Source organism: Nelusetta ayraudi, unplaced genomic scaffold (assembly GCF_046127955.1).
Source record: "Nelusetta ayraudi isolate G7.1 ecotype Tasmania unplaced genomic scaffold, CSIRO-AGI_Nayr_v1 ptg000052l, whole genome shotgun sequence".
Lineage (NCBI taxonomy): Eukaryota > Metazoa > Chordata > Actinopteri > Tetraodontiformes > Monacanthidae > Nelusetta > Nelusetta ayraudi.
Genome location: NW_027466102.1, coordinates 5,640,001 through 5,664,000, shown reverse-complemented (window position 1 = coordinate 5,664,000; position 24,000 = coordinate 5,640,001). Strand labels below are relative to the sequence as shown.

General features: G+C 42.5%; 1 protein-coding gene across 6 annotated transcripts in view; it reads right to left on the bottom strand.

Moving 5' to 3' along the window:
- Positions 1-24,000, bottom strand: part of ryr3 (ryanodine receptor 3) — a 136,342-nt gene that overhangs the window by 59,390 nt on the left and 52,952 nt on the right. For all 6 annotated transcript variants that reach the window (XM_076037451.1, XM_076037452.1, XM_076037453.1 and 3 more), the window contains 18 exons: positions 22,598-22,701; positions 21,644-21,727; positions 21,295-21,454; positions 21,028-21,172; positions 19,110-19,315; positions 17,444-17,618; positions 16,336-16,544; positions 14,438-14,601; positions 14,219-14,267; positions 13,935-14,095; positions 11,132-11,294; positions 10,509-10,595; positions 9,564-9,790; positions 9,030-9,242; positions 6,471-7,092; positions 5,506-5,706; positions 1,855-1,957; positions 1,185-1,319 (listed from right to left, as the gene is read on the bottom strand). In XM_076037451.1, coding sequence (XP_075893566.1) covers positions 1,185-1,319; positions 1,855-1,957; positions 5,506-5,706; positions 6,471-7,092; positions 9,030-9,242; positions 9,564-9,790; positions 10,509-10,595; positions 11,132-11,294; positions 13,935-14,095; positions 14,219-14,267; positions 14,438-14,601; positions 16,336-16,544; positions 17,444-17,618; positions 19,110-19,315; positions 21,028-21,172; positions 21,295-21,454; positions 21,644-21,727; positions 22,598-22,701 — 3,208 coding nt within the window. The remainder of the gene's footprint in view (positions 1-1,184; positions 1,320-1,854; positions 1,958-5,505; positions 5,707-6,470; positions 7,093-9,029; positions 9,243-9,563; positions 9,791-10,508; positions 10,596-11,131; positions 11,295-13,934; positions 14,096-14,218; positions 14,268-14,437; positions 14,602-16,335; positions 16,545-17,443; positions 17,619-19,109; positions 19,316-21,027; positions 21,173-21,294; positions 21,455-21,643; positions 21,728-22,597; positions 22,702-24,000) is intronic.

Genomic DNA, 24,000 nt, shown 5'->3' with positions numbered 1-24,000 from the left:
TTTTTTTTTATTAAATATATATATATGTGTGTATATATATATATATATATATATATATATATATATATATATATATATATATATGTATGTATATATATATATATATATATATATATATATATATATATATATATATATATATATATGTATATATACATATATATATATACATATATATATATATATACATATATATATATACATATATATATATACATATATATATATACATATACATATATATATACATATATACATATACATATATATATATACATATATATATACACATATATATATACATATATATATATATACATTTATTTATTTATTTTTCCACATATAAGGGCCTGCAACCCACTACCGGTTGAGAATCGCTGCCTTAGAATCACCTTCAAATCTGTTCACTCATGAAGATGCTCAATAATGCAGGGAAGATGTGGGAGTCTGAGGGCATTAAAGTTTATCCAGGCCTCCTGAAGCTTTTCCATTCTCATCGCAATTAGAGGACACAGAGCTGTGCTTTTAGCAGGGAGCAGTCAGAAAGAATGTTGAAATTGCTCCAAACCTGCGTCTCATGCCCTGCACCGCTCGCGATGGATCCATCTGGGGATCTGTTTCACAGTCTATGGATATATTGCAAGAGGCCTAATCTCATTTCATCCCTTGCCCCCTACCAATGAGCCCTTCCCCTCTGATCAGTTTCATGATTGGGTCAACGGGAAGGTTGTCCAAAATGTATTGGCTGAGCAGGACTTGAAAGGCTTTCACTGAGGCAACTCTTCACTGGAGTTTTAACACAAAGTTTTTAGTAACAAACCCTCAACGACCTTCCAGGTGACCGATGAGAAATGAGAGTCAGACTCCTTCTACACCACTGCTAGCAACACTCCTCTACAGTCCATTCATTCATATACAAATATATATACCTACATATACACACACACACACACACATTTGCCTTGCAAGCTGTATGTAGATGTCTATGCAGTGGCTTAAGGGTTTGAAGATGTTTTTTTTTTCCTTGATACATTCAAACAGACCAATTACATTTGTTCCGGACCGGCGGAACCTATTAAGTAGCGTTCGGCTTTCTTCATAACTACAGCCTGTTCCAGGAGCACGAGCACGCAGTTTGATTCAGACGAGGTGATGAGCAGTTGTTAGTTTCCATAGCGACTCACTCGGGGCGGCCTGCTCCTTCTCCGTCGGCTCCATCTCCGTCTTCTGGGGCGGCCCTTTGATTTTGTAAACCAAAGCCAGGAGGCGGCCTTTGATCGAAGTGTCCTGCTCTTCGTCCTCCTCCTCCATGGGGATTCCTGCAAAGAGGCGGCACGTTTGTGTCAGACAGCGTTTCTCAACAGGCGGGTCGAGACCCAAAAGTGGGTCGCGGAGCTGTTTTGATTGGGACGCGACTTCGTGGGCAGTTTCACTTTTTTGTCAAAAGGGATTCTGAAATATATATATTTATATAGAGAAAATGTTGGGCATTTATTTTGCACGACACACACTTGAATTCAACAATTTCAATAATTTATTGACTAGACATGATAGAAAGTGGCCCAGCATTTTTTATTTTTCTGGAATAAATTTGAGTGCTGTGGAATAAATTTGGGTAATAAGGAAAAAATGTGGGTCCTGAGACTCAGCCAGTGGAGAACCACTGCTGTAAGGGCCGACTGATCAATTGGCCAAAGTACTGAGACTAATTGCGTTCGGCCGCAACGTTAAAAACAAGAAATCTGAACTTGGCGTGAAAAAAAAAAAAACAAGAAATCTGAAGGGCTACAGTGAAAAGTATCGTCACAAAAGCACTGTGACCGAGGGAGCAGCGTGGCAGGCGGAGCCTCCTACCACAGTGCAGGCGCAGCTCATCGTGGAAAGAGTTGAGCTCGTCCTGGATATCCTCGGGACAGGGGCAGTCCTCGCCGGCGCTGAAGTTCAAAAGGATATTGATCTGGAAAGAAACGCACAAAGACGGGAGAGGACAGTTAGAAGAGGTGGAGATTTAGAGAAGGAAAAGCCGCAAGAGCAACAGCCGGCAAGTAGGAGAATGAAAACATAATGCGAGCAGTGAAAAAGGCCCGTTTCTGCTCGGCTGCATGTGTTCTCGACGCAAGACCGAAAACGGCGTAGACGTGTCCGACCAGTCGAGACGGGCGAAATCTTTCGTGGAAGATTGTTTGCGAAAAGTAGTGTTTTACGGAAGCGTATTATTGCCCCACTAAAAAAAGGGGGAGGTTATTTCATGATAGCGAAAGGCTCATTGTTACGGAATTACGTGAAAGTTTCACGATTTTTCGTGATAATTTTCACGTTTTTCACCCGATAATTTTCACGTTATTTCATGGTAACGAATCAAAACAAAATGACACGAGGCACAAGCAAGGGACTATGGCTCGTTTTGCGCATGGACACAAATCGGAATGAACGCCCATTCAGATTAAAAATGCTTCGTGTAAACACGTCAATCGGAGATTCTGATCTGATCCACTCCGTTCGGAACGAAATTTTATTCCGAACGAGAGAAGTGGTTTATGCCGATCGTTATTCCGAACGGCGTCCGTGTACACACCCATTCAGAATAACCCAATCCTGTCTCGGACTGTCTCCACTGAGCATGTGTGCTATGTCTGCGTGACGCGTCACCACCTTAGAGGCAGCCGGACATTTTTTCGCGAAACATAAACCAAACGATTGACCAAATCAAAGAAAAAAAACAACGCTGGAAAAGTTTGAAGGCTTGTGAACGAGCCGAGGACGCAGCGTTTATTTACAACACAGGCGGAAGTACAGCTTCTTCTTCTTCTACCACTATTTCTGGAAAATTAGACAACTCCGCGCATGCCCAAATGATTCATTCCGATTAAACGCTCAGTGCATGCATACGCACGTCACGATCGGATCATTTTATTTGGTGTCCATGTAAACAGTGGATTTGGAATTTCCGATCAACCAAGGTTTAGATCGGATTGGAGAAATGTGCGCATGTAAACATAGCTATTGTGTGATACTGAGCCCTTCACTGTCATGAAATAACATGATGTTGTCATCATAAACTCATTCACCTTCATAGAAAATTTTAATGGAGAATGTGAAAATGATCTCGGAAAAATTAGAAATATTTCACATTATTACTTGATACAAAGCCCTTTCATTCTTAGAATAGCGTAAACTATATCATATTTCAACAATAGTGCTTCAATATAAGACAGACTAAATAAACCCCAGACGGCTTTCTAGAGCCGAGTTGGTGTGGAGGATCCAGTTGAGGGCTATCCGGATGTCTATTTCTGGCAGAGCTCTTTAATAAACCATGGCAGGAACACACAGCGAAGGTTGGAGGACGTCGTCGGGGGAGCAGCTCGCTGACCACTTAACTCTCCAGAAACGGAGTGTCACTGAGGACGCCTCGCCTCCAGGCGAGCGCTCGCAGCGCGGACGAGAACCCGAGGAAAAGCTTTGGGATCTCGAGTCAGCACTAAAAGCGTGCAACGCAGGAAGGCGAGAGGCAAAGAAACGAGTGGGGCTTCGCGGTGAGCCCTCTCATTTTCAAACAGCCAGAGAAAACAAAAGTCACACAGAGGAATATTCATGAGTTACAAAGATCTGAATCCCCCCCCGCCCCTTTGCAGACTGTTTTACAGCACGCTGAAAATAAAACCAGAGTGGGTTTCGAACGGGTGGCAAAACAAGCACAATCTAGTTTTTTGGTAGAATCCCTTTTTTTTCTTCTCTCCCCCCACAGCTTTGCATTGAAAAACAAGCAGGAGAAGAAACCCAGAACGACCTTTCAAAAGTTGCGGCGGGGGAAGAGTAAAAAAAAAAAAAAAAAAAAAAAAAAAACTGACGCATTTCACATCTGTTCTGAAAGTGAACAAACTCCTTGGGGGATTCAGTGCAGCTCGGGCTGCTGAGCGCAAAGCACCCTACAAGCACCAGCATTAAACACTGAACAGACAGCAGTGAGGGAAACAAGTTTTCGGACACCCTTAAAATTTGACTCAATCCCAATTATTCTCATTAATAATTTTTTGTGTGCGTTTCAATGGGTTTGGCTGCATCAGAGGCACACAAACGGATGGAAATTATGCTGTCATTAATAAGCCAATTTGGATGCGTTGCAAGGGACGTCATAGGATGTGGGTAAATGTTGATGATTGCAATAAATTAAACTGCACTGGGTGACTGCAGAGACTGATTATTAGGGCAGTGCATTACATTAAACAATGCATTAGGTATCCAAAAACTGTTTTTCACCACCAGTTGTATATAGTGCTGATACAATTTTATTCTTTGTGCATCGTGATAATGAGAAACCCTGGATCCTGGCATTTAGCTGTACGGCAACCGGCAGGAAAAGGTGTAATCGTTAAAGGGACAGTTCAACATTTTTGGCCTAATGCCATGATCCCTACAATCATCAGAGTAGGTCCATTTCCACTATCAGCGTCTGCTGTTTCGACATCCAGCGTGCTGAGACAGTGGTGGCCCACCACTCGCAACTTGTCCACAAGGAGTGAGAAGTTGCTGGGTTGTGTCATTCATGAGTTTTCACCAATATCAGTAATCACTCGCTGATTTTGCCACTTTTGAACAATCTTTTCCAATCATTGTAAAATACCCCCTTTTTTTTTTGTTTGTTTTTTTTAACACTAATCAGTGTCCTCAGAAGTGTTAAAATCCCATCCTTCACTGGTTTTGCTTGCCCCACCCATTGGGAGTTGGGGTGCTTTTATACTCTCCAAACATGTGGAAGCCACCAATAAAACATCAGTTTCAACAGGAAGCTAAAACAAAGCGTTGTTGGAGGCTGTAAACAGATGGCAAAATGGGCTGTTTGCTGCAGAAGTATCGAGTGTTCGGGTTCATTCAAACAGTTGATTGCGCTTTCAGGTAATGGCGATCAGCTTGGATTGGGCGTGTGTTGTGTTTTAGAAAGGATCGTAAACACAACTCCATCCATCCGTCTATCTGTCCATCCATCCATCCATCCATCCATCCATTCATCCATCCATCCATTCATCCGTCTATCTACCCATCCATCCATCCATCCGTCCGTCCATCCATTTTCAATATCGCTTCTTCCTGAGCTCAACCCTCACATGCATGTTTTTGGACTGTGGAAGGAAGCCCGGAGAGAAGCCATGCAGACACAGGGAGAACATGCAAACTCCCAGGCTTGAATCGAACCCACGACCTTCTTGCTGTGAGGCGACAGCGCTAACCACTGCACCACCATGTCCGCCCAAAAATGACTTTTAACCTTTTACTTTTAGCGTTTAACCTTGTCGGCAGGTGTTCAAGTTTCAGCTCAGACTAAATTAAAGAGCAGTCGAGAAGAAATGATACCGGGACAACGTCAAAAGTCACAGTTCATTGATTTTTCTTTTCACCCCAAAGGCTCAAGGGATCACACTGGGGTTTTGTTCCAGGAGTCAAACAACCTTCAGAACACTAACTGGGTAGGAGGCACATTTCCCCGTCGACTGCGGGCGCCGTTACCTGCTCCTGTGGGGGCGAGCGGAACTCTTTGGTCTTCTTGGCGGTGACGGCGGCAGACATGTTGAGGGCCTGCATGAGCTCGTTGTAGCGGAACTTCTGGTTGTACTGCAGCTTGGACACGAAGCTGTCGGAGAAGGAGACGATGGCCTCGATGCGGTGCCGCAGCTCGCAGTCGCAGAAGTAGTGCAGGAGCTCGCACATCTGGAGAGAACAGAGGCCCGTTAGATAGAGATGGATAGAGAGGGAGAGAGAGAGAGAGAGAGAGAGAGAGAGAGAGAGAGAGAGAGAGAGAGAGAGAGATCATGTTGGCAGAATCAGTCTAGACGAGAGCTTCTTTGAGCTTCTTTTCGTCTGCATTTGCTTTTTGCAAGTCAGGCTGTTTTTATATGGACCAAACGTGCTTGCTATTCCAAGAGGGGGAACCTCATTACGATTTCGCCCCAGTTTGAACTCGCATTGCCTTCTTGCCTGCTGCTAAAAACGACTATACGACTGTTTTTAGTTAGACGCTCTTTTCAAATGATCTGTGTTTTACATATACACACACACACACACACACACACACACACACACACACACACACACACACACACACACATATATATATATATATATATATATATATATATATATATATATATATATATATACACACATATATACACACACACACATACATATAAATATCTATATATATATATGTAGGTAACGTAACGTAGCGTAGCGTAGCATAAAGTAAAACGCTTCTTGTGACCAACAGCAACAGATATGCCCGTGTTATATCTATTTTAATACTGTATGTGATAAAATTCCAACATTCATTAATTAAATGAAAACCCAAAACAGAAATGGTTACAGCCAAACTCCAGGCCAGGGCAAATTACGAGTTAGTCTCTTAAAAAGATGCATTTTCATCAAAACCACTTCCACCAGTCAGTATTTTGTCTGTGTTGCGTTTCCCTCACCTGGCGCTTGACGGGCTCCGGCAGCGACTTCTCCAGCAGGCCTTTCACCAGCGGCTTGCCCTCCTTGGGCTCTTTCTCCTCCTCCCCGGCTTCCACGGCCTTCTCCTCGTTCTTGCTCACCTCCTCCTTCTCCCCGCCGGCCGCCGCCGCCGCATCGTCCCCCCTGGACTCCTCGCCCTCCTCGACGTCCCCGAAGACGTTGGGGTCGACGAGCAGGAGGATGAGCCTCACCTCCTCGCTGGTCAGGACGCCCATGATGAGCAGCGTCCCGATCAGCTTCAGGATGGGCACGAACTGGAACTCCAGGCTGCCGCCCACCGGGTCGCGGATGTGGGTGCCGCCTCCCTGCACGGCCTCGGTCAGCATGCTGATGGCTTTGTCCTTGAGCGCGGCCAGGGGGATCTGGGGGCTGTGGAGGAACTGGTGGCGCTTGGTGTTGATGATGCCCACGGGGGAGAAGCTGGCCCGCGGCTTGAGCGACGTGCTGAGGCCGACGCCGGGCAACGAGTGGCGCTTGGAGTCGTCGGGGAACAGCTTGATGGAGCGGGTCTCCTCCGTCACCGGGATGATGAACTCGTTGTTCATCATCAGGCGGCCCTCCTTTGCCGTCTCCAGGTGAATGCTGGCCGATAAAACAAAGAGGAGTCCATAGATTCTCCCGAATAAGACCCACGCCTACCCCTCTCAAATTCTGTATCTCGGGCCTCTACCCTAAAAAAAATCCATCACACAAAATCAAACCGATAAATCTTTGCCTTGTCCCACCTCGTCCATTCAAAGCGAATGATGGCCGTATACTGGAAGAATATATCACGTCCCCCTATGATCCTTTGGCTTAAAGACTTATCACCTGTCGTTAAAGATTTAAATCCTCCGTCTGCCGTAACACAAGCTGACTTGCGGTCTTAAAAATGGGTTTGGGGGTTTTTTTTAAACAAAATTTGGAGCCTTTCCTTTCATTTTCTTGAAAATACAGATCTGCATCACACCTTTGACTGTGTAACTACAGTCTCTCCCACCACATTCTGCAAGGGTACTCAAGGTGGATCTTTTTTTAGTACTTTTTTGAGCTGTACAAGAATCTGCCATTGGGCGTATGGCAGTGATTCTTGCACACCATGCTCTACAATGGCTTTGTAGTCCTTTAAGTCGTGTTGCTCTGTTGTCTGTATGACACTGCATTTTATTTTGTAAATTTATTTACATTTTTTTTATTATGTTTATTTATTTATGCATTTACTTACCCTCTTTGTAAACCTTGTTGGATAGAGAGCGGGGTGGGTGGGTTGGAATTTGGGTTACTAGAGTTCATATCCAGTGTTGCTGAGTAATCTATTTAGTAACTTAGTAACTAAGTGATCCACTACTGTAATTAAACTACTTTTTTTTTTTTTTTTAAGTAATGGAATAATGTAACGGGATTACTCTGGCAAAAATGGCAATTATATCATAATTACTTTATAGATTTTTATACTTTAACGATTACATTTTTCTGAAATATTTTGCAAGCTAACCGTGCATGCAAAGTCATTGATATGTGACGATGCACCAGAACAAGCTTTGCAGCAGCAAAAGAAAAACCAGCGACTGCGTTTGTAAGCTGGAAATACGTACAAATTATTTTGAGTTCATCTCGTCTAAATCCAAGCATGTTGTGGTTCGTTGTACATTATGTGCAGGAAACAAGACGATCTCAACTGTCACTTTATCTTTTTAAAAAATAAAGTAATTAGATTAGTAATTAGTAATTGATTACTTATGAAACAAAGTAGTTAAAGAAGTAATTAGATTACTTTTAAACAAGTAATCAGTGATCTGTAGTTGGATTACTTTTGTGGAGTAATCTCAACAACAGTGTTCATATCGTATATATATGCCCACTTTGTATTTGTGTAGTCTTGTGCAAAAAATGTCAATAAATATACGTTGAAACAAAAAAAAAGTTTCAGCCACAATGTTGCCGCACAACCCGAAGGCATCTGGCATCATTAACAGAAGGCTTTTTTTTTTCAGTCCTTGGGATTAAAAATTTATTCCCTGTGGCGATCCGGAGAGAATCTCAGTAAGATTTCCGCAGCTCCACTCAACATAATTGCTGTTGTATATCTGTGGGAGGCGACAGGACTGCTGATCAATAGCAATGATGCAGCAATTACCCAAATAGCTGCTGAGAAGCTGAGATCTTCCAAAAGCCTTTGTGGCCCGAGGATCAAATCGACATTTCTGAACCCGCAAATGTGTTTACACTTTTATTTGTATGCGTGAAATTGTATTTGGGTTGTAACAGCGGCAAGCTTGAAAGGTGGTGACATTCACAATGTGCAATTCACTGCTTTTGTTTGGGATGTTTACGCTCAGTCAAATGTCACCAAGTAATGTTATTGTTCTGATATATGATTGTTTAATACTGTGATGGCATTCCTTGCATGCAATTCAGATTGCTGTTTTTCATGGATATTAAATACAAAAAAGATTTTTCTCTGGCAATAAAAAGAAAACCATAATGCTAAACATAATACATGTGTGAGCACACAGGCTTAAGAAAAGTCATCAACAGACCTGATCAGGACGTTGTAGAAGCCCTCCCTCAGCATGCCGGAGAGGTACTGGTTGTCGATGGTGTAGAGGAGCTGGGACTGATCCAAGTGGCTGCAGAGGGCGTGAGCCACGCGGGTGTTTCCCAGGGCGCAGAGGGCGCAGTAGAGCTTTAGGGTGTGGTAGTGGAACTTCCTGAGGTCTTCCAGCTCGGATAACTCCAGGATGTCCAAACACCTGAAAGGGAAGCGGAAAAAGAATAATGAGGATACAGATAAAAAGTGTGGCATTGAATATTGGTTGGGAAGTCTGGTTATATCCGACTATATGTATAGGATTGCATTTTTATTTGAATATTTAAAAGTCTGTTATTTTTCCTTTTTATGTCCATATTATGTAAAGCAATTCTTATATTCTTTCTTGAGTACATTCTTAAGTATATTAATGCAATTAATTTTAATTTATTCATTTGTGCTTTATTCCTTGTATTTAATCTCATTGCAAATAACTTTTAAAGAAGACTGCAAACACAGGGCTAAATATGCAGTTTTCATTGACCTGTTTTCTTCGGGTATGTGCACCGCCATCATCTCCAGCGGCTCCAGGCACTGGACCACCCAGCCGTGCCTCTCGCTGACGCGGGCCGTCTCCACGCTGAGGAAGGTGTTGGGCATGCGGCTCCACAGCACGGCCACGATGGTCTGCACGTCCAGGCGGGGCGGGCACTGCGGGATGGGGTTCCTGTGCTCGCTTTTGAATATGGCGGAGGAAAGCGGCATGGCATCCTGCGAGGTGAGTGAGGTGCGAGAAAAATATTAGCGAGAAGACTAAGAATATAGGGCACTTCAAAATCACAGATCACTTCCAGTGCCCCTGTAATATCCATTAATGGAGACGTTCAATGTGCTGATTGAGAAGCTTGTTATGCAGGAGTGACGCAACTCTTCCCATCTGAACAACTTCAACTGGATTGATTTATCGATCGATATGTGTCATGTTTTTGGCAATTCATACGCAAGCTAATCACAAGAGCTAATAGAGAAGTTTGGGGGATGAAATGCTTGACTTTTTGACCTCAAGTAAGCAAGTTGTCTGGACTTTAAGAAACAATTACAGAAGTTTGAGTCACTCCGTGTTAATTTCAGACAAATTATTCAAACTTGTGTATTTGATCAGTTTCATTTTCAAATTTGAATCTCTAAAACAGTCACTATAATATGTGGCACATTTCTTTATAATTATCTAACAAAGTCTGACGAGGATGCAATTTATCATGATGTGACACAAGATGAAACAATACAAAATAACTTTATTGTATAGTACAGCTCCACTTAAGAAACAAATAAGCTTATACTGTGGAAATTAATTGATAATAATGTGAACTAAATATGTCAAGCAAGTCCATCTCTCATTCAAGTAAGAAGCTAATTGCAAAAAGGCCTTGTAATATTGTATGTTTCATTTTGGGTCATCAGATATTGTTGAACCTAAACACACACAAACCTTGAACCTGACAAATTCAAACTGGAAGAGGTTTGCACTGGTTGGCCGAACAAAGACAGCTGGGAACAGTTTGGTATTCGGCTCCACCTAAGAGATAAACAACCCAGTCAGCACCATAGTTCACACAATGAATGGACAAAAATGGAAAAATCCATCATGAACAAAGAAACTACGCAAAATATAATCTTATGAACTTTTATCTTCATTGATGATTTTGAACTCCAAAACAAACAGAGTCACTCACAAATCACTTGAATATGACAAAGATTTATCAAAGCAAGCTAATCGTTAGAAAACAGGGCATAACAGAGATTAAGAGAGAACAAAGTACAGGTCAGATATTCAATGTGATGACCTGAGATCAGCAGAGTTAAAGCAGAGTTACTCAGCGGACGTCAGGATCAATGATCAAAAGAGGACTGTGTAATTTTCTTTGCCTTTATGAAAGACTTTAGTGCAGTGCAACTTTAGCTACAGGCTGTGAGGGAAATCGAAAAGAATCAAGTGCCATCAAAATGTATTATTTTTCAAATTTCTATGAAAACAAATGTGAAAAAAAAAAAAAGTTCTGAGCTGGGTGAACTAATGTTTCTCCTCTGCGCCTCACCGCTTCATTTTGATACCTGATACGTTGTGGAAAGCTCCTTGCCATTGGCTGTGAAAGACACAAGGCCGGTGGCCAGGTCGATGAGACAGCCGATCTCCAGGTCAGAGTTGGAGCGGTTGGAAGAAGCCGGGCCGGCGGCGTCCGCTGCGCACACCATGTAGCAGTTACTCCTCTGGATACTGCAGCACGGAAACAACCCAGTAAGTACTGCGTGAAATGAGGCCGTTTGTGACTGTGGCTGAGGTATGACACTACTTTGGTGTTCCACAGCGGTGCGGTCTCGGCCCATTACTGTTCACACTACACCAGTGGAGGGCCGTGCATTTCACGATTAGGCCATTAGTGACGTCATATTTAGTCATATATTATACAAAATATGACACTATGGCTTGAGAATCCATAGACAATCACACTTAAACATTACATCACCTTCATCACCTTCAGGTGACCTAGTCGAGAAAAACGTTGTCCAAATGTGTCCAGTAAACTGCATTGTCGCTCTTTCGTATGAGAGACAAACAAGACGATAACAAAACAAACTACTAAACTATTAAATTATTAAACAATTGAACATGTTGCCGCAACTGCTGCACCAATGCATTACATTATTTACATTATAAATTGCAGATGATTTGACAGCTAAATCTTCATATTCTCCTTCACCCGTCACAGGTTCGTCGCGGTGGTCACCAGATCTCCAGGTTGAGTTCAGTCTGTAAGGTTCTCAGGTCCTTATCCAATCACAGGACATGTACGCGTGACGTTCAGCGTAAGGCTAGGTAGCTGGTGTCGGTATCGCAGCCTCAAGATCTGATTGGCTATCGCAACTAACTGAGGTCCGTTCACTTACAGCGGACAGGAGCCTGCAATGTCGCTGCTGCTGGTGGCCTCAGGCAGATTTCATGGCACCTGGCAACACTAGCTATCTGAAACATGATTGGATGAAAACTCTACCGTAATATACGACGATGGAAGCAACGCAAGCAAGTTAGTGTTATATGATGTGAAAAGAAGACGATGGACAATAACTTTATTATCACATTTACGGTAAAGTGTACTTTTCTAAGTATGGTTAAGCCAGCAGAGAAGGCCTAGCTGGCCCTGACGGCCAACTACACTAATACATTATCCAAGTGAACCTTCACAAAACCAAATAATGCTGTTGTTATGAGCTTAATGACATGCATTTCATTGGTGAAAAAAATAATAGGATAATTTCCAAATCTTAAATAAGGGCAGACGGACAAAATAAAAGAATGTTTATCATTAGGAATATTACTTATCAGAGAAAGAGACAGAGATTACCCAAGTAACAAAAACAAACAATATTTCAGACTGTGAGCTGTGAGGCACTTTTTTCTGGCCTCCAAAAGCGCACACAAACTGCGGCGTGACTATTTACGGAGACCGCTGGCTTCCTGTTGCAATTAGAATTGACTAAAAGGTCATTCTCCCCTCACACAAAACCCTTAATGGGAAAACACAGAGATATATTGTGGAGTCTCATATTGGATTCTTGGCCTTAAGGACTCTACAATCATCCGTAGCTGGTTTATAAAGGCCCCCCAAACACAATGTAAAGAGTGTTGGTGAACCACTTTCTGCCAATTATGCTGCTTAACTATGTAAAACAATGGCTGTGGATGTCAGGGCAGAGAGGTGTTTGCTTATTTTCAAAAGGAGATTTGGGTAACACTTTGTATGGAGCTCAGTTGTACGTAGCATTACGAGTGCACTCATCAGGTATTGTAATGGACTCATAATGCTTCATAGATTAAGTTACAAACATTTATAACCTCATGTGGCAACTTATAACATGGCTCATTAAGGATTATATATCATAACCCACCCAGGATCACAGGGGTGCAACAGGCTGTCCCAGCTGTCTGTCGGAGTTTATTGTAAGATCAGCAGTCATCCATGCCCAAGGACAATTTAGAGTTGCCAATTTGCCTAATATGCATGTATATAGAGAGGCACCTGTCTGGAATCCAACCCACAACCTTCTTGCTGTGAGGAGGACAGTGCGAACCATTGCATCAATATGTTGCCTGATGTTACCAGTGTGTGTGTGTATATATATATATATATATATATACACACACATATATATATATATATATATATATATATACATATATATATATATATACACACATACACGTACACATACACATATATACGTATACATATACATACACATATATACGTATATATACATATATACACATATGTATATACATATATACACACACACATATATATATATACACATACATATATATATATACACATATACATACATATATATACACATACATATATATATATGTATATGTGCAGATGCAATAAAATCCAGCTGTGCATTTCCCATTTTTACCCCCAAGTCTTCTAGCAGTACTGCTTTCTTACAGTCAATCAACTAAATAAATTCTAGCTGCCTGACAGATTGGCTCCAAAATGACAAACTGTTATGGTGTGTGGGAGTCATTCACTGCAGAGAGAAAATATATATATAAAGAAAAAATCATAAAAAAGATCCCAAATAAAGAACTTAAGAAAAGAAAAAAAAAAACACATTTTCCCAGACCCTCCTCCCCCGACCCAATTCCCACTGTGGCCCTTAGACAATATTTCATGACCTTGTCTAAATTACTGTGAGGTTGACAATGCCAGGCTCATTTTCCTAGAGAGCCTCGCGGAATCCGCTGACTCTTCGTCCCCAGTGCTTAAATCCATACATGACTGCACAGAATCCCCTTGGATATTAAAAAGTGGCGGCAGGAGTGGGTGGGGGAGGGGCTGTGGGGGTTGCCTACCTCTCATGGACTCGGCCCCTCTCGTCCCCCAGGGTGACGGTGACGGTTCTGGTCTTGTTCAGGCTGAAGTTCTTGCTGTAGTAGTGATAGTCGGGCGTGACCCAGCCCACCCATATCATTGCGGGGTCCTGGCCGGCAAACACCCTCACGGAGTGGTAGTACTGCAATAACATATGCATAAAAAAAACAAATAAATCACAAATTCACAGGTTGCAACAGAGAGAAAGTCGCTACATTTTTTTTTCTTCCATGCATTATGCATTATTGAAGGAGTGTTTACTTACCGTGGTGATGCTTCCATAGTCGACACTTCCGTCTTCTTTAGGAGGATGGCTGCACACGGCCAAAAGAAAAGAATGCTGCTGCAGGTTATTACGGCGAGATCAAAATCAAAACAAAGGTCCTCCGTCATCACTTTTCCCAGCAGACGCCAGGAAGAGCATTTCCAATATGCGGCACGGAAGCGCTACCGCCCCGTCTTCTTTTTACTCTAACCGTCTCACCTGAGCTTGAGCGTCTCGTCCAGGATCTTGTCGGCAGAGTAGAACTCCACGGGCATGCTCAGTCTGCAGTAGAGCATGTCGTTGTTGCTGTTCTGCGTGCCGAACGTCTTGTGCGTGACCTTGAGGCAGGGCGGGCTGTCCACCGTGCCGTCGATCCTCGTCACCTGAGGGGGTCAAGGGGGGGGGCAGACAGGCAAAACGGGCGTGCAACAGTGAGCTCTGAACCAAGCTTTTCCATCGGATGAGCGGCAGTCCACAACTTTTGTGACTTTGGCCCAGGGTCTAACCCTACTTTCACCCAGAGACAGCTGGGATAGGCCCAGAACCACCCATGACCCTGAGTACAGGAGATGTGGTTATAGAAGATGGATGGATGGTTGGTACTCAGAAAAAAATAACTAAACTAAGTTATTGTATTTGCTCACAATGTGCAGGACAAGGGTAAATGAGAGCATGTGGGTTGTGCAGGTGGAGACTTAAGATTGATCACAAGTGCACTTTTTTTCCCACCGCTGTATTGTGACCAGTTGAATGTGATCGTCGCAGTCGTGCCGGAATCGACTTCAGGTCGAAGTTCTCGGCCTGCACACCAAATTGAAAGGAAACCAGGAAGCTGCAGGTCTGCAGCAATTTCCACACGGACCGCAGCGGGAACGCTGGAGGTCTTATAAGAAACGAAGGCCACGCCGGCCTTTTTAAATCCCTAATAAGATAATTGCTCTAATGAGTTGCTCAACTTATCGAGTTAGCGAAGGCAAATTACAGGGTGACAATCAGAGCGATGATCTTTGGCAGGGCTCCGCCGTTGCGACGTCGCTGATTTGACGTGGCCCCCAACCAGTGTCAGCTACACTTTCCACTGCACAAAGCACACACAGCTGAGATGATTTAAACCAGCGTTTCTCAATGGGTGGATCGTGACCCACTTTTGGCATGTAAAACTGTTTTGATTGGGATTTTAAAAAAAAAGTGATTTTAAAATATACATACATACATACGTACGTACGTATGTATATATTTACATACATACACACACACACGTATATATATGTATATATATAAAAATGTATATATACATATATATACAGTATGTATATACGCATACATATACAGGTACTATCCAAAAAATTGGCAATTTAACATAAAAGATGAAACCAACAAATTCTATTGAGCCATTACACGCAAATTGACATCTCTCAAGCAGTTCCTTGTTCTCAGAAACTCAGAAAATTATTATAAAATTGGAGGGTTTTTTTTAAGCTGCAAGACCTGATCAGCAAAATCCAAAGAAATAAAAACTTGAAATATATTGATTTGCATATTATTCATTTATATAATATGTAAAATTCACCTTTTAAGTTGAATTGCAGAAATACAACAACATTTTCAAGATGTTCTAATTTTCTGGGTAGTACCTGTATATGCATGTACGTACTGTACGTATGTATACACACACACACACACACACACACACACACACACACACACACACACATACATACATATATATATATATATATATATACACGTTAGCTAGCGTTTTTATTTTTCTTACTACCTCCTGCTGTCGCACACTTCATAATTTGTATATTGTATGTATTGTATACTACCATACAGGTTGTATATACACTCTGTACTCTATGTACACTCTTGTATATAAGAGTGTCAATATACATATTCCCTCTTTTATGCTCACTGTTTATTTTACTTCATCCTTTTTATTATTGTCCTTTACTCGCGCAGTACTTTCATGCATTTGACAAATACAACTTGAAAATTTAAATTTGTTTTGCGACTTCATCATAAGGAAAAGAATGTGGGTCCTGAAACTCCACCCGTTGAGAGGCAATGATTTCAAAGATCTTAACATGCAGGGCTATCGAGCGGCGTCGCCATACCTCGATGTGCATGTGGCTCTGCGGCACGATGACGAAGGTGGGCAGGCGCTTGCTGAACCACATGGTGATGTCCCGGTTCATGTTAACGGCGAAGGGCTCGAAGCCCTCCTGCAGGCCGCACATTGTGTAGTACTTGAAGGTGCTGGCGTCCTTGCCCAGGTTCATGCGTCCGATCTGAGACATTCCCAGGCTGCACACCGGGATGAAACCTGGCAGGAGAAAGGAGGGGTGGGGTGGGGGGGGGGGGGGGAGGCGAGTGACTGGGACTGCCAGGGCCAATACTTGAGGGAAATGCGATAGAAGTACCTCTTAATACTCTGTGGCAGGTTTACCCGCAGACTTTAGGAAATTTGCAAATTACCCCCCAACCGCCCACCATCCCTTTCTCAGGTTTAATTGAGAGCAGCCAAGAAGATTTGCTTGTCAAAAAAAAAAAAAGAAAAAAAAAGATTCCTTCATTCCCCTCGAAGGCACATTTAATTAGTCTGGTAAGTTTGCAACTTTGGAGGGGAGAAAAGTTTTTGACAAAGGAAAAATGCAAAAACCTTTCCCACTCATTATTTTGTTTTAAAACTAATCTGTTGGTCTTCAATCGTGAGAAAATAAAAGTAATCGTGGGGGCGAAGGGGGGACGAATCTTTTCCTGACCCCTTTTGGACCAATTGTAGCTGCGTCATTCATTCATTCATCGTTATAGCAGCTCTTTTTACGCCGAGTTGCGCATTTGAAAGAATATTGGCATGACTCAAAGCATCAAGCTCAGCGGTCTGCTCCACCTCTGTTTTTGAGGCACTTTATTAGTAAAACTGCTGGTCTCTCAGCTTCAATAAAAAAAAATGCTACTCATAAAGTCAACAGGCTCCCTAATTACATAATTACAGGCTGCTTATTGAAGAAAAACAGCTTCAGGCATTAAAAGATTTCCCCGCGTAACCTGAGCTACAAGTGATAAAAGTTGCAAGGCAGACATTTAATGTTTAAGACTCGGCTTCTTTGAAACACTTCTGACTGCCAACATGAAACGCAAAAAAAAGGACAGCGGCGGCTGTAAATAAGGGATTAAAAAAAAGCGGCGAGTGAAGTTTGGCGGAGCCAGACGAGCACTTACCGTCCTCCGTCTCAAAGTCGGCAAAGCAGAGCTCGGAGCCTTTGTTGGTGATGAGGAGCTCTCCGTTCAGGGTGAAGATCATGGACTTGTCCTCCATGTTGATCATGCAGCCGACCACGTCGCCCGTTTTCCACGGGTGTCCAAAGTAGCGGCTACCCGCGTGCATACGTCGACCCTTCGATAGAAAGAGAGCAGACAAGCAGAAATAATGTTGAAATAATTTCAGATCTGAGGGTTTTTTTTTTTTTTTTAAGGTCCAGTGTGTAATATTTGGCTTGATTTATGATTTTTATATTGGTAAAAGCTAAATATACGCCCATAAATACATTAATAAAAGTGTATAATTGCAGTACAATAAAATGAATGTGGTTTTCCTGTATAACAATATACACAACAAAAAAAACAAACAAAGAAGAAGGTGGATGAGGAATCTAGTTTTGGGTGCACAGGCCACTGTAGTTCACTGGCAAGCTCGGGAGGGGGAGGGAGAGTGAAGGAGCGCTGCTATCTATAATGTAACCACTTGATGTCGCCGTTTCTTCTTCAAAATCTCCCAACATTACTCATTTCTTTAACCTTTAAAGTCTTACTCATCTTCCTTCTAAGAGTTCAGGGCCAACAGCCAATCACCTGCCTGCATCTAACTCTATCCCCTGCATCCTCTTCTCTCACAACAACTATTGTAACTTCAGGGTCTCTTTAACTACCACCATCAATCTTCCTCTAGGTCTTCTGCCTGGCGGTTCCAACCTCAGCGTCCTTCTACCGATAGATTTATAGTGTCTTTAGACAAAGCATAGGCAAACCACGGCCCGGGGGGCCATACGCGGCCCGTTGAGCTTTTTAATCCGGCCCGCCGTACTTGAAGAAATTATATTAATAGGAAGTAATTCATAAAATAGCTGTATTTTTTAGAGTTTTAAGAGAGCTAAATATCTTGAAGCTTCAGAGACACATAATTTGTTGCAAATTTGCTTTTGCTCATTTTCAATAGACATTAAAGCAATAGGTTTGTTACATATCCCATGATATATGTTTTTCTCCTATGAGGTAAGCCACCAAAAAACTCCATCCTTCAGCTCCTGCTCTGGCCCCTCTGTCAAATTTTACAAAACATTGTGGGTCCACCAGTCAAAAAGTTTGCCCAGCCCTGCTTGAGACTCAGCACATTATTTTCCAGTGATTTATATGAAGAGAAAAATACTAAAAGCAAGATTAAAATCAAAATCAATCAATCAGAGCCTGACTCCATTAAAACTAGTTAATATCAGGTTCTTAACACAAAAAACGTGATCCACATCAATAAATAACAATATACCAATGACACAGGCAGACAGGGTAGGGGGGAAAACAGTGAGCAGATATTTTAACCTGAACTAGTGCGACAGCGATCTACACGAATGGCTTTTAATGCATTTAGGAAACAAAGCGATAGCTACTGTGGACCAGATATTGTTATAATTGAGATAATTCGACTGTATATTGGAATATTTATGAAATCCTGACATGATGTGGCATTATTATGACGAGTCCAAGGGGGAACATTTCCCTGAGTCTCTGAAGATCCATCTTGTACTCTGCACATTTAATGTGGCAAAGTTCAAAAAAAAAAAAGAAAGAAAAAAAGCTAACAAAACAAAACACTGCTGCTCTAAAAATAGATTACCTTGTATCCGTCGAACACGAAGGCCTGGGCATCTGTTCCCAGTTCCACATCAGGCCTGCAGGCTGGTCGGGCCCAGCCGACCCTCATGTCCCCCCCGGTGAGCGCCTCAAACTCGAAATACCATTTCCCCGTCTTGACGGCGTACGTCTGCTCCACGCGGAACAGGCGGATGGTTTCAATGCTCTCGTCCACCACCACGTGGGCGCCTGGGAGGGTGGAGGGGATAGGGGGAGGTGGAGGAGGAGGAGGAGGAGAAACCAAAACTGTAGTGAAGAGTGAAAAGGAAGAGGAAGAGGAGGAGGTGTTCCTCCTGCTGGAAGGCATCGAATATGAGTGTCAGCAGTGCAGCTGTGTCTCCCCCTCACTACAGTTGTTTGCCACTGTGTCATTTGTAATTTCATACAGTAGTTTATGTTTATGAAGTGGCGTTCTGGTCACTTTAATTTGCCATAGTCATGTTGTTTAGATTGAATTTCTCCATGCTGAGTTTAGCCACAAACTGTGTATTTGTGTTTACTTCTTCTGGATGAACGAATGATAGCTTTGAAGGAGTCGGAAGAAACAATTGCTTATTTAATCCTGATCCTTGTCCAAACAATGAGCATACTTGTTTATTTCCTGCGCAACCTTTTTTCTTCCACATGCAGTTCACCAATGCCGATCATGGGAAAATAAGAGAAATAAATAAGAGAAATAACCGTTAAAAATGTGTAAACCCCAGTGTTTCACCCCCCTTTCTTACTTCCTGCTCCTAGTGAATGCCAATGTTCACACTGCTGTTTGAACACACTCGTGCTAATGAAAAAAAAAAACTAGAGAAACAACTCATGCCAGCTACCATGTCAAATTTTTTTAATTAAACAAGTTGAACTACACCTTGCATTCTGAGGCTCTTGGTGTCCGACCGCACCACCCACGTTGTTGGTCAACCCTTTGTCCACCAGCATAACCAAACTAAAGTTTAACACAAACTGGAACTTGGTGTAACTTCACTTGATTTGACAAATTCGTACATTGCCATTTAGCCATGTGAGTCGGTACATCCCCTTTAATCATCAGCACCTGTTGTTTTGAAATCCTGAGACGCGAGATGCACAGATGGAAGGTGAAAGGTTCGGGTCTTTCTCCATCAAAACTCATCAAAGTCCAAGATGAATTACATTTCAGACATATCAGTTAGGTGGACTAATTTCAAAAGCACGTGTTGGGTGTGTATGACGATGATTTTAAAAAAATAATAATTTTAACGCTATTTTGTTAGCAGGGCAGCTACCGTCTCTGCCCTCCAGATCTCAGAACAGCAGACAACAGAGAACCATCCCCTTTTAAAGTGAGAAGTAAGCAAAAGCAAGAAGCAGAGCCATTTCACCGCGAGTGCCTGGCGCGCATGAGGTGATCAAACCTGATGTGGATAATATTTACAACATGGAGGGAGAGAAAGCAATGGTGTCCGTGGCTCTCGAATAATATCTGCTGATGAGAGAAATTCAAAACCGTATGCATTTTGTGTCATACGAGTCATCAAAAGACAAGTGCAATAAAGTGTGCAAATCAATTGGCCTAAACACCTCAAACACTGTTTTCCCCCCCTCGGCCTTTATATGGCAAAGGAAATGATGACTCACCAGTCGACCTGCACAGTGTTGCTTGCAGCATTATTATTTGTTTATTTTATCTGCAGCACTTTGGCCAACATAGTTATTTTAAATGTGCTTTATAAATAAGATTGGATTGGAACGGATTCGGATTTTTGCAGTGACTGGACTTCAGCCCCATTTGCAGATGATGATGATGGTGATGGTGATAATGCCTTCATGTCTGACTACAGAACTCAAACTACTTAAAACGCAACTTGAAGAGTGGTTTGTTTTTTTTTTGTTTTTTTTTTATAGATTCTAATCTCAGAACACAAGCTCACCTTCCTGATCCGGGGGGTCGATGTCATAGCCGTAGCCCACCATGGTCCTGATGGCCTCTCTCAAACTGTCCCGGTTGGACTTCTTTGTGCGCTCGTCCAGCAAAGCGTACGGCACCAGGCGAGGATTACGTCTGTTCTTCAAATCCTTGTGAAAAAAAAAAAAAACTTCATTTAAAATTTCACAAAGAGACAAAATGTAGCCTGATCATCCTGACCGAGTGACCTTTGACGTCATGTTTTCTGACTGCAGACGCTCGGGGCCGTTACCTGCTGGATGCCGTAGGTCCAGCCTTGTTTGATTCTATCTTTGGCCCACACGTTGTGCGCATTCTCGGCCAGTTTGTCGACCAGAACCTCCTGGCCGGCCGTCAGCTTGACGTCGGAGAGGTCCAGCGGCGCAGGCTTGTATCCGTTGGACATCACGTAGCTGCAGAAAAGCACATTGCATCATCCTTTTAACACTGATGACAAATTCACAAACGTATTTGATCCTTTTTGAATTCAATATTTGAACTTTTTAATTCGGAACACTGAACTGCTGACCATCCTCCAGGAGTTGAGTGTTTCGGCATGGTCTCATCTAATGCGATAGCTTCAAAGGGAAACGCCAACTTACTCTTTTGGAAGTTTGATTTTCTTCAGATCGTCCTCGGCGTGAACGTTGACCTGAGCAACGTGGCATCCAAGAGCCAGTAAGGTCCTGATGAGAAATTCAAAGAGAAATTTCCAGACATCAACACCAATACAAAAGAAACGACTCAACACTTAATAATAAGTTTAAAAAAAATCACAATGACGCTGCTACATTTTTGAACACATCTCATTTCATATTACTGGATCAATAATTACGCTACAAAGAGACTTGATCGATATCAGCTGTATTGTAGAGTTGTGGAAAAAGGTTTTCGGACAGTCTTAAAGTTTTACTCAGTCCCAATTATTGTCATAGATAGAAGTCTATCTATCTATCTATCTATAAATATCTGCCATTTTTTGTTACTTTCAAAATGTTTGGCTTCATCACGGGCACACAAACAAATGGAAATAATTTTTTTGTAAAACACAATAGGAAAACGAAATTCTTGCAGTTGAAACATTCAGTTCTGAGTTGCACGTAACAGTGCACGTGCAGCATGTCTGTAAATGTTGGTGACTGCACTAAAATAAGCTGCACTTAAGACAATCCTTACAGCAATACAGTACATCACAAATGCATGAGGTGTCCCAAAACTTTTTTCCCACCGCTGTGTACATGCACAGCATCCAAGGTCAGGTAGAGGTCAGGTAGAGAAAAGCCACAAAGCTGCTTGAAGCTGACGAAGGAAGGAGGTTGCTTTACAACAGCCTCATGGATTTCAAGTTAGATGATTCAGTAGTTGGCTCCAATGAGGTCGGGAGCGGACGTTTCTTAAAAATCAATACTGGTATTTGCCCAAGAGATGCAAGTCATTACAAGTGGCGAGCCTTAGTCTGCGCTCAGGAAAATTTCAGCAGATTAAAAAGTTAGAAATTAAAAAGCAGAGGCAACTCCATGAGCAAGCGATGGGATTATCGCGGCGCTCCGTCTCACTTGAGCGTCTCGCTGGACATCTGCAGGTTGTAGTTCCTTTCCGTCTCGGGCAGCTTGGCAAAATCCACCAGGCACGGGTGCTGCCTCTTGTTGTCGTCGCGGATCTGGGGAGGTGGAGGGGAGGGGAGGGGAGGGGAGGAAAGGGGAGGGGAGCAGACAGTTCACACCACAGCCAAAAAATGTCTGCGTGACTCTGCCGATTTTGATCCGACACCCTTCGCCGCCCAAAATAATATAGTTACTCTCTGAATTACATTTCCCTTTTTGTTTTTTTTCCCACCCCACTTCACCTCAGGTGGGGATTTTTAACGAAGCGGAGACGAGCCTGAATCAGCTCGACAAGAGTCGGCAAACTGCGTGAGAAGAATTTCTTTTCAGAGAGAGGCTGCCAGTAGAGTCCCCCGTTGACGAGGCTTAAAGTTCCAGTGTGCAATATTATTTGACTTGATTTATGATTTTTATATTGGTAAAACCTTGATGTACTGCCCATAAATACATTTTAGCAAAGTGTTTAATTGCAATACAATAAAAGTCATTTGGTTTCCCTACCTCTAGAACGGTTCTTATTTATATAAAAGATAATACGCAGAACAAGGGTCTTGCACCCAGTTAGCCAACCATCTTGCACCACCATATTTCTAAGGAAGCCTGGGGCGGACAATCCAGCCCACCTGACAACATGTTTTGTAATTAGGGTGACTGCCTGCACCTTCAAATAAAACCAATGAAGAACAAGGTTGATCCAGGTTTGGGTCCACATGCCACTGTAGCTCACTGGCAAACTCAGTGGAGGGGAGGAAGAGTGGAATGTCGCTGTTTCTTCTTCAAAATCTCAAAATATTACACGCTAATCGTTTAAATAGAAGAAAGGTGCAATTGACACTAAGGGCGAGCTTTGAGAACCGAAACCTCTCTTCTCCTCCAATATCTTGCGTGCGTGGCAATGCCACTTTCAGCCTGTGGAGGTTTAACATCGAGCAGCTGTTGAGTTTTGCCTTCAGCAAATGATAAGACCCAAGTTGTCTGTCTGACGTCAGCTTTCTGCTGGTCTTAATTAATGCAGATTTAAGGTGACACCCTGATTAAATTAAATTTTGCTGCAGCGGTGCCGGCGCCAGGAGGAAATTATTTTGTAATAACCACTACTCTTCAAGAGAGGGAGCAGCTGAGGTTAGACTAGCACAAACTGGGAACACGCTAACCGATTTACCCACAATTCACAGTCGGGCCTTGTCTGCACCAGTTGGTGATGGATGTATTATGAGTCCTGGATATTGTAATGCCATATTTTTTCAAGTGGCCACCCGTAGTATTACAAGAATGTGTCCCAGAAACCTTTTCCCATAGACCACAATACAAAATTTAAATTTCTTATGTGTGCTTTTAAGTCATAGACTTTGAAT